Consider the following 10,368-nt stretch of genomic DNA (forward strand, 5'->3'; position numbering starts at 1 on the left):
AGCCTCGATTTCCTTACCTGTGAAATGGGAATAATGTAAAACAGCACCTTGCCTTGCGTGGTTGAAGGGATTAGAGACAACAAATGCAAGGCACCTAACACAGGTCCCATCAAATAGTATGTAGCTGCTCAATAAATGATCAATTTTACTGCAGTTGATGACACGGTGACAACAAGGAATAGAACCATCACTCCTTTTTTTTTTTTTTTAAGATTTTATTTTTAAGTAATGTCTACACCCAATGTGAGGCTTGAACTCACAACCCCAAGATAAAGAGTCACAAGCTCTACAGACGGAGCCAGCCACATGCCCCCAAGTTACAATAGTACTTAAGGAGACAAAGAGTCCAACTCTTGAAAAAACAAAGGAAGGTGGTTTCAAGCCTACTCCATGGTGACAAAAACCCCATGAACCTAACAGCAGAAAGGTATTTGCTGCAAAGCGATATACAGCCCTTTATGTGCAGCTGGAATGAGGGAGAATACTCTAGGCTGCAGTTAGGGAGGGTAAGTGGAAAGAATGCGTTTTGGAAGATGGCTAGGAATTTTGACAGTAGGAGAAGGGAGAGAGAGCACCCTGGCTTCTGCCAGGCCCTGGTCTCCCCCCTCACTCACAGGAACAAAAATAAAACTAATCCCCTTCCCTCGTCCAAGCGTTTTCTCTTCTGGCCTCAGCCTGATGAGTCCATAATCCCTGCTCAATCCCCTGTTAACTCATCTCGGCCTGGCCTCCCAGTCTGCTCCAGCTAAATCGCTCTCCCGGGGGTGAATCCTCCCAGGAAGAAATCACAGACCAGTGAGAAATCTTATCACTAAAGTACAGAATCTCAATGAAAAGGGTCTTAAGTTGAATCTCAGTGAAGAGATTCTCAAGTCAGGATGTTAAGATTTGGTTAGGATCCAAAGCACCTGGCACATAGCAGGGGCCAATATCTATGCAGTAAACGAATTGAGCTTTAAGGGGAAGTACAGCCCCATGATTCTGAGGGGTTATACTCTGACCCTTAACATCAGGACCTCTGATCCCACAGAGATCCAGACTGTCAAAAGCAGCAGGAGGCCAAGGAGCCCTTCAGGATGCAGCAGGAGACAAGACAGAACAGAATGAATAAAAAGTTACTCCCGCCTTTTAGAGTCCCAGGTGGTTGATTTCATCCGTGCATCCCTATTAGCACTTGCCTTGGAGGGGCCGGTGTACCCCCAGTTCTTTCTAGTCCTCCGTAGACCAACTCCAGGGGGTCCAAAGTTCTTGCCCTCTTTTCCCTACCCTACATCACTGGCTTCTCTGCTATCATTATCTACCTTTAATTTGCGAGTTGTTTCATACATGACCATTTACTCTTTAAGACCAGAACCTTGTGTAGTAATTCTGCATAACATGCTATCCAGCAGGAAGAGGTCAGAAGGGAGGATCAGCACACCCAGCACAGGAAAGTCCCAAAGCACTTATCGTGGTGAAATAGCGGAGCACTCGCCAATGAGACAGTGGCTGAGAAAATCCAGGATCCCTGCCTCTCAGGAGACTCTACGTGCCTTGAAGAGATCGGACTTGATCTTAACGAGACCTGAGCTCAAGCATCACTTCTGGGAAACACCCTGCACCCCCTAGTGTCTTGTCCCCAGAGGCCAGTCGACAGGGTCTTCCCACAGTAGCTTCTAACACAAGGAAGGTATCATCATTTTCCGTTTCTTGTGCGTCTCCCTATCTGACTGTGAACTTCTAAGGTCCAGGAATAGGTGGTAATCACCATTATAACCCGGCACCTAAGGCGGGGCTTGGGCCATAGTAGGTGCTCAGTCAATGTTTGCTGAATGAAAAGAGAGCCGGGCAAGAGGTCCCTGGATGGGAATTGTGTGGACTCAGTAGATCCAAAGTTCAGCTAGTGAGAAATCAGCTTGTGAGACGGGCTGGGGGTAGACCCTGTGCATTCCTGGTAAGCCTGTCCTACTCCCTGAAGAAGCAGGCTGCTGAGGAGGCCTACCAGGAGGAGCAATGCAAGAGATGAGTCAGGTCTTGTGACCATGGCCTCGGGAAGGTGTGCCCCTTCAGTGTGGATGCTGCTCCCGGCAGGTCAAGTTGGGGGAACGCACATGCACAATGGTGGGTGATTATCTTGGATTATTTCATTCAACCTCCACAATGGCTCTATGGGGAAGGTATGATGACCCACTTTACAGGCGCAACTCTGAGACCTTGGTCCTGGAAACCCAAGAGCCTCATGGTGCCTAACACAGGTTCACACACAACAAAGCATTTTAGAGAACCATGTATCAGCAAGGTGGATGAGGGCCTGAAATCGGTTTGCCTCTCCACCCTCAGAGAGCTGCTCAAACTCCCCACAAGCTTCCTGCCTCACCCCAGGCTTAAGAGTTCCCAACCTCTCTGGCCACCCCAGTCCGTCCCTGGGCAGCTCTGACTACTGAGAATGCTTTCACGCAGAGAATCCTTATTTTGACCCATCAACTTCACATCTACTCCTGATACCCACACAGAGGAAGGCTAATCTCCTGCACATGACCGCCCTCCCCCAGTTATCACCTCGCCTCCCCCAAAGGTTTAGAAAGATGCCACAGAGGAGATTACACAGGCTGTTCAGTGTGAAACTGGTTTCATGCGGGGTAACCAATGTTTTTTATTGATGAAAATAATCAGAGGGATGGTTATCTTGTTGCAGTGAAGGCATCTCTCACCCAGAGGTGGGGGATGGGGGGGGGGGATGGACTAGAAACCAAAACCCATACAAACGTGAACAATGATCCAGGGGAAAACATCAGTATTGCCAAGAGGGGGTTCTGAGATGAACCAAACTTCTTGTTTTACAAAAGAGGAACAGAGAAGCAGAAGGGGTACAAAGGAACACAGCTATTAAGTGGCAAGGCAACAATCAGAACCTTTGAACCTGCAGCCTGGTCCTCTTTGCTGGGCACCACCAGCCATGCCCCTGCTCCAAAACCTGTTATTTCAGAACAGCACCCCACAAGTGCCCAGTCTCCAGTGTGACCTTTCCCTTCCCCAGAGGTAAAGCCCCGCCCGGAGGCTCGGGGAAGCCAGGGGACTTGCTTGGCTTTCCTGGCAAACTGAATTGATGCTCAGAACTCAAGAGTTCTTTGCTATTTGTTGACTGTGGGCTTGAAAGGGGCAGTGGGCTATCTTCCTCTGGAAATGGGTTTCCTAACGCAAGGAAGGGAGTCGCCCGGGCCTGCCGTTCAGTTCCGCACTGTTTTATGATTGCTGGGTGTGTGGCTGATACGGGAAGATCTTCAAAACCACACTCCTCTTTCCTTTCCAGCGAGCCTCAGGGAAGGAGTATGGTGGAGAGCGTCAGGAGCCTGGGTTCCTCTCCGGGCTGTGCCCTGACCGGCCCTGGGAACCGCGACACCCCTCCTACCCAAGCTGAGCTCTACTTGCCTCTTGTATAAAAAATAGGGGCAATAAACTCTGCCCTGTCTGTAAAGGCAATATTATGAAGCTTCAATGACAAAGAGCGGGCAGGAGGCAGGGAGGCTCCCTCCCCGGCTCCTTCCCCCACCCCCCCCCCCCCCCCCCCCATCTGTAGCTGCCCTTTTTCTTCTCTCACTTCTCCATCACCCTCACCTCCTCTGCAGCATTATGACCCAGAGCAGGTGAAAGGAACGCAAAGGTCTTACCCAGGATAAGGGAAGAGAAAGAAAAGCGACTGTAACAGCATCTCAGCAGTGCCTTGAACAAGGCCTGTATTTTTGCCAGAGGAGCTTTTACAGCTATCAGCATATTTACCACCTATTCATCCCACACGTACCCTGCATCATGCAAAGGGCTCTGTGTGCTCTTGCTTTTAGTCCTTACAACCACACACTTCACAGACCTGAAAACTTAAGCTCAGAGGTGGAGGGACAGCCAGTAATCGGTGTAGCCAGGGGCAACCCAACCCCAGTTCTATCCATTCCCAAGCTTCCCAAACTTTCATGTGTTCTTGCATCCCCTGGGGAGATTCGAGAGCAATCAGACTGATTTTGTGGGTGCAGGCAGGGGCTGAAGCCTCGCAATTCTCACAAGCTCCCAAGAAGAGGGACTGCTTTGTGTCTATCAAAGGCTACATTTAAAATTCCATATAGACAGAGCCTGTGTCCCCCAATCCCCAGGGCTGAGCACCGGGCCTGCCCCATAGAATGTACTTGGTAATTATTTGTTATGTGAGTCAATGACTCAAAAACCCAAGCTTTAACCATCCTCTATATCAAGTCCCATTATGTCATTTGATCTCATAGCAAATCTCTAAAGGATGATCATCCCCGTTTGACAGACAAGGAAACACAGGCTCAAAAGACTAAGTAGCTCGGGGTTTTACGGCTTTTGTGCAGTAGGACTGGAGGCGGTCTACCTTCATTCAGATCCTTTGCCCTGACCACAGCTGTCCGGAGGATGAGGGAGAAATTAATAATTATAGACCTCAGGGTGGCGAGGTGCTGGGCCCATCCTGGCACGTGACCAGCTCACAGCTCAGGAGGTCACCCAGGGGCTCTGAGCAGGTCCTGGGGGAGGGGCAGCCGTACTCGGCGCCCCCTCCCCGCCCCCCAAGGGAGACAAGGAGGGTAGGAGGAGGCTGATCCTGGGCATATTGCCAGGTAGCAGGTTGGTAGAGGTGACCCGTGACCTCACAGAGAACTCCTCTGGACTCAAAGAACCCCCACCCGCAGACCCCAGCTCTGAACTGAAACTGTCCAGCTTGCGGGGAGGGGAGGGAGGCATCCAGGGAAATCACAACCTAGGGATGAATCACTGGCACATGACCCCGAAGCGGAGGGGCGGGGAAGGGGCGCGGATGCGGCGGGAGCTCCGGGGGCGCAGGCCTGATGCGGGGGGGCCCCCCTCTAGCCCGGATTTGGGGAGCATAGGGAAGGCCCTCTCCCTCGCAGCTGTGCCCCCGGCCCAACAGTTCCCGGGTGCGGCGGGACTCACGGCTTTCAGCTGCTCCAGCCGGTCCTTCATCCTGCTGCCCAGGCGCCCAGAGGCAGGTGAGCGCGTCCCAGGTGAGCGGCCGGAAGTGGCGGGCGGCCGGCCGGCCGGGTCGGGGCGAAGGAGCTGGAGGGGCAGGCGGAGGCGGGCGGCGGCCGCGGGCTAGGAGGAGCGTCCGAGGCCACGGGAGGCTCCGCCGCGCCGCCCCCTGCGGCTCCGCCGGCGCCGCGCTCTCCAAATCCGGCTCCCGGGCCGGCGCCGGCGCGCAGCGCAGATCCTCCCGGCGGGCCCGCCCCTCACCTGCGCCGCGCCCCGCGCTCCTCCTTAAAGGGCCCTCCGCTCGGGCGGCTCCGGCTCCGGCGCGGGGGGGAGGGCGGGGGAGTCCAGGGAAAAGGGCGGGCCCGAGGGAGAACCCCTCCTTTTCCCCCGACGGCCGCTCGCGGCCTGCACCAGGCTGTGTCGGGCCCGGCCGCACACTGTCCCGGGGACCGAGAACGCTGTGCGCCTAGCAGGTGGGAGGGAGAGCCAGGCGTCCCTCTCCGCCCCCCCCCCCTCCCCGCAACCGAGGAAGGGCGCTCCAAGGGACGGAACTGGCCGTCCGGGGGACTGCGGGATACCGCTGGGGGCGCGTGTTCTTTCCTGGAGGAAATAACCGGGGGTGCGGCGGGGCGGCGGCGAAGACTCTGGATTTGACGCTGGTCGCAATCGCGACCCCTCCGAGAAATGGAAGCAGTCCAACGTTGGAGGCAGCACCTGCCGCTAATAATCTGTACAACTCTGGGGGTCGCGGTTTCTCTAGGGGACTCCGTTTCCTGAGGGGTCTGGTTCGCACCGCACAGAACCGGGGTGGTAAGATCGAGATGTCAGTGTCACGAACTGTTTGTCAAGCTGAAGCCGTCTTCGTTCCTACGAGGTGTGGACTGCCAGGTGGGATGGGTCTACCGAAAAGGTGGGCGGGGTCTTTGCGCCGCCCCTTCCCTCCCTTTCTTCCCTCTTCCCCGTTCATCTTCCTCCTTGGGAACCACCGACCTATCCAGCAGAGGGCGGCGCTCAGTAAGTGGGAGTGGCAGTCCGAAGACTGAATTCTCAAGTCACGACAAGAATGTGCTCTGTGTATTCAGGTTAAAAGGCTGTAAATATTTTCGTAATTCTAACAGAACTTTGCCCTCCTCTGCGATCTTAGTGCGTGCTCCAGGCTGACTTCATCTCCTCCCATAAAGATACGGTCGTAAGCGGTCGGGCTGGATGAACTCATTCTCGTCCCTGATCCTCCTTTGGGCTACACTTCCTTCCACCCCGGACGCTCCCTAGGTGGGTTCCCGAAGTTAGTAAGGGAAGGCTTCTGCTCCCCCTGGTGGTCCTAAATGGAAAAGGTGAGTAAATCGCACACCGTATCTCCCCTTCCCTTAACAAATTTTTGTTAGTGCGCATACATTAGCTGGGTCCCCCTCCTCAGGAAAAGAGAGTCTCCTGAGGGAAACAGAGATGTGAACGACTCTTTACATTAAAGTCTGGAAAGAGCCATAGGAGTCTGGTATAAGGATCAAGGATGGCCACACCACCTGCCTGAACACATCCAGGGATGGAACATCCAAGACCTCCTGGTTAAAGAGAATTGTTTTCAAAAAGAAAAAAATCATGACTCTCAGACAACTATAAAGTGAACACACATCAAAGATTTTATTTGACTCATTAATTAATGAGGGAACGAGTAAAGTGTGAAAAACCTGTTTACAGAAGGACCCAAAAAACAGACACACAGGCCATCAGGAATGCTGAAATGAATATGTTAAATGCAAAACCGACTTCCGGGGGTGGGAGGAGATCAATGGCACCTCAATCAGATTTTGTTTGCATCTCCGTGGAAAAGAACTAATTGCATTACTAGCAGTTTTCTACCATCTACAGAATTGTAGTTACAGGACCATAGGAGGCACAGACCATTAATAAAAACAGATAACCCAGTGCTCCTTTGGGCAGCACATATACTAAAATATAGATATACGATATAGAGAAGATTAGCATGGCCCCTGCACAAGGATGACACACAAATTCATGAAGCTTCCATATCCCCCCCCCCCCCCCCGCATTGGGCTGTCTGCTGTCAGCACAGAGCCCACTTCAGATCCTCTCCCCTTCTGTCTCTGCCCTTCCCCCACTTGTGCTCTATCTCTCAACATAAATAAACATACATAAATAAATGCAGATAATCCAAAAAGGCCTACCATACCATCTGACACCCAGTAATCTTTTTTTTCCATTTTAACTGCTTCACAATTTTTCCAGACACTCTCAAGAAAGCATCTTTCCCGATTGAACAGTTCCAACTGTTCAAAAAAAAAATTTTTTTTCTCTACAAAACAAAAATTTCCCTCCCTATAATTTCCACCACTGTTTATTGTTCCTTGCCTTTGCCCAAACATTAAGAAGTGTAATCTGTCCTTCACAAGATGGGCTTTCCATGAAGGGAGAGTTGCTGTGGGGCTGGAGAATGATTGCTGATATATGTAGCCGGGAGGCCTGAGTTGTAGCCAGAGTTTCTGCCACAAAACTTAACACTTAACATCACACAACCTGTTTTCTCATCTGTGAAATAAGGAGGTTGATCAAAACTTGTGGTTCCCAACCTTTCCAAGATCAAGAGTATCCTATAGGCTTTGTTTTCATTGATGGATCTCTTGTTTTAAAAGATTTCATATCCTTCACAAAATATATTTACTGGGGAATCAGAAATTTGGATTCCTCAAACTCAGACACAGAGAACAGAATGGTGGTTGCCAGAGGTGGGGGGGTAGGGGGTGGGGAGCAACATGGTGAAGGAGGTCAAAAGATACACACTTCCAGTTATAAGTCCTGGGGGTGTAACGTAGAACATGGTGACTAGAGTTAACAAGAATGTACTGTGCATTTGAAAGTCACTAAGATGATAGACTTAAAACTTCTCATCACAAAAAAAAAAAAAATTGTAACTATGTGAGGTGATAGATGTTAACTAAACTTACTGTGGTGATCGTTCTTGCTGTCTCTATATATCTCAAGTCATTATGCTGTAACCTTAAACTAATACCATGTCACGTGTTAGTTATATCTCAATAAAACTTGGAAACCAAAAAGAAATTTGATTTCCTATGAGATGATTCCAAGAAAAAATACAATTACCTTTTGGTTAGCCTAGGGAGCCATAACAGAAATGACTGTATCATTTCCCTTAAACTTTTTAAAAATATTGAAAATAGGGCAAAGAGCCCTCTCAACTGCAGGAAGGTACTTAGAGGCATCAAGCTTTCTTTAAAACTTTTGTTAGGCATGAACCCCATTTTGTTTATTTTCTGGTAGCATATTAATATTTGCTCTTCCCTGACAGGGAGAAGTTTGGATTCCACCTGCTAGTTGTATACAAGAAATGAAAAAGTTGGGGCACCTGGGTGTCTCAGTCTGTTAACTGTTGGACTTCGGCTCAGGTCATGATCTCTCACTCCGTGAGTTCGAGCCCCACATCAGGCTCTGTGCTGACAGCTCAGAGCACAGAGCCTGCTTCAGATTCTGTGTCTCCCTCTCTCTCTCCCTTCCCCAACTTGTGCTCTGTCTCTCTCTCTCTCTCTCTCTCTCTCAAAAATCAATAAATGTTAAAAAATTTAAAAAAAAAAGTGAAATGAAAAAGTCAAGTAACTGGAATATGGTACCTGGGCAAGGGGAGTCCAGGGGCTGGTGAAAAAGACTCTTGATGTTGAGCCCAAGTGGACTCTAGGGTCTCCACGTAGGTGTGGACGGGGACTTGAGGTTCCAGGCTTAGTCGGAGCCCCAACTGATGTATTTTTATTCTTCTGCCCCACGGTGGAACTTCGTTTCCCATCTGCTGTGTTTTGGTGTAGCTGTTTCCCCGTTAAACAAACAGAGCCCAAATCCACTCAAGTGTTTGCATTTTGGCTATGTGTAAAACCAGCCGACACTCAGTTTCACCCCTACAGACCAACCAAAGGCTCCTGGCGTTTGGCAACTCCGCTTCCTTCTCTCTCCTCCCTCCGGGCCTACTTCGTTCCCATCGGAGGAAGGGAGTGGGCCTTACCCCTTCTGGACCTCCAGAGCCCACTGCACGACAGGTGACGCCTCTCCACAGGGCAGCTCACGACATGGCAGCTGGTTTCCATCAGAACAGGCAGGCCAGAGGGAGAGATGGAAGCCAAAGCACTTTTGAACCCAATCTCAGCTGTGACGTCATTTAGGCTGTATCTGTTCATTGGAAGTTACTCACTGGGTGCAGCCCACGCTCACGGTGAGGGGAATGACACGGTAGAATGAAGACTGGCAGTCCTCTCAATGGCTGCCTAGTACATAGTTCAAATCCCAAATCAGTGCCAGAGTTAGGCTGCATCACTTTCTCAGAGCTCTCTTCTCCCCCATGCTCGTCCGGGACACCGCTGGTACATTCTCCAGGCCTCAGAGTAAAAGTTTCCCCCTCCAGGATGGAGTTAGGTGTCCCTCAAACATGCCTCTGGTGACGCCCTGTGCTTTATCGTAGCCCCTACCACGCTATGAATTACCTGGCCACTGGTCTGCCTCGCACGCCTTCTGTAAGCTCTGAGGACAGCAGCCTTGTCCTTTGTCTTCACTGATGTGGACCCAGACCCAGGCACAGGGCCACAAATGTATCAGGCGTTCGGTTAAGGTCTACCAAATTTAGTAAGCGAATCTTCTTATAATGTGCCTCCATTACGTCTTTCTTCTGATGGAAACTCATCAGTAGCTTCTCATTACAACGAGTAGGGAGTACAGACTCTTCTTGGAATGGTATTCAGGCCTTTGCCCAATCTGGCCCCGGGCCCCATGCCCTCCATGACACGCACAGCCCCTCGTTAGCCTCACCCAATGCCCACCTCCTCTCTGAGCCAGATGCACCAAGGATTTCCCACCTACCTCTGCCTAATAGGCCCTTAATCCTTTTCACGCCTAACAGATCCGTGCTCCTCCTTCAAAACCCAAACCTCACGTGGCCCCTTGGCCCCTCTGCCCGCCTCTGCACAACTTGTTCAGACCTCTTTTTAAAGCACACCCTAGGGGCGCCTGGGTGGCTCAGTCGGTTAAGCGGCCGACTTCAGCTCAGGTCATGATCTCTCGGTCCGTGAGTTCAAGCCCCACGTTGGGCTCTGTGCTGACAGCTCAGAGCCTGGAACCTGTTTCAGATTCTGTGTCTCCCTCTCTCTGACCCTCCCCTGTTCATGCTCTGTCTTCCCTGTCTCAAAAATTAAAAAAAACATTAAAAAAAAAAATTTTTTTTAAAAAAAAAAAAAGCACACCCTGGCTCCGTTGTTAAGCGTCCGACTTCGGCTCAGGTCATGATCTTGTGGTTTGTGAGTTCAAGCCCCACAACAGGTTCTGCACTGGCAGTCTGGAGCCTGCTTGTGATTCTCTCTCTCTCTCTCTCTCTCTCTCTCT

At 50.9% G+C, this 10,368-nt stretch overlaps 1 protein-coding gene and 1 non-coding gene across 5 annotated transcripts in view; one reads left to right on the forward strand and one right to left on the reverse strand.

The window, feature by feature from the left end:
• STX3 (syntaxin 3) overlaps positions 1–5,212 on the reverse strand; it is a 40,161-nt gene extending 34,949 nt beyond the window's left edge. For all 4 annotated transcript variants that reach the window (XM_049646019.1, XM_049646014.1, XM_049646042.1 and 1 more), the window contains exon 1: positions 4,939–5,212. In XM_049646019.1, coding sequence (XP_049501976.1) covers positions 4,939–4,968 — 30 coding nt within the window. In that variant the 5' untranslated portion in view covers positions 4,969–5,212. The remainder of the gene's footprint in view (positions 1–4,938) is intronic.
• Positions 5,213–6,899: 1,687 nt separating this feature from the next.
• Positions 6,900–7,010, forward strand: LOC125917320 (U6 spliceosomal RNA). The gene has a single exon (XR_007456152.1). It is a non-coding gene; the product is annotated as a U6 spliceosomal RNA (small nuclear RNA).
• The last annotated feature ends 3,358 nt before the right edge of the window (positions 7,011–10,368 follow it).

The sequence above is a fragment of the Panthera uncia genome, chromosome D1 (genome assembly GCF_023721935.1).
Source record: "Panthera uncia isolate 11264 chromosome D1, Puncia_PCG_1.0, whole genome shotgun sequence".
NCBI classification, from domain to species: Eukaryota; Metazoa; Chordata; class Mammalia; order Carnivora; family Felidae; genus Panthera; species Panthera uncia.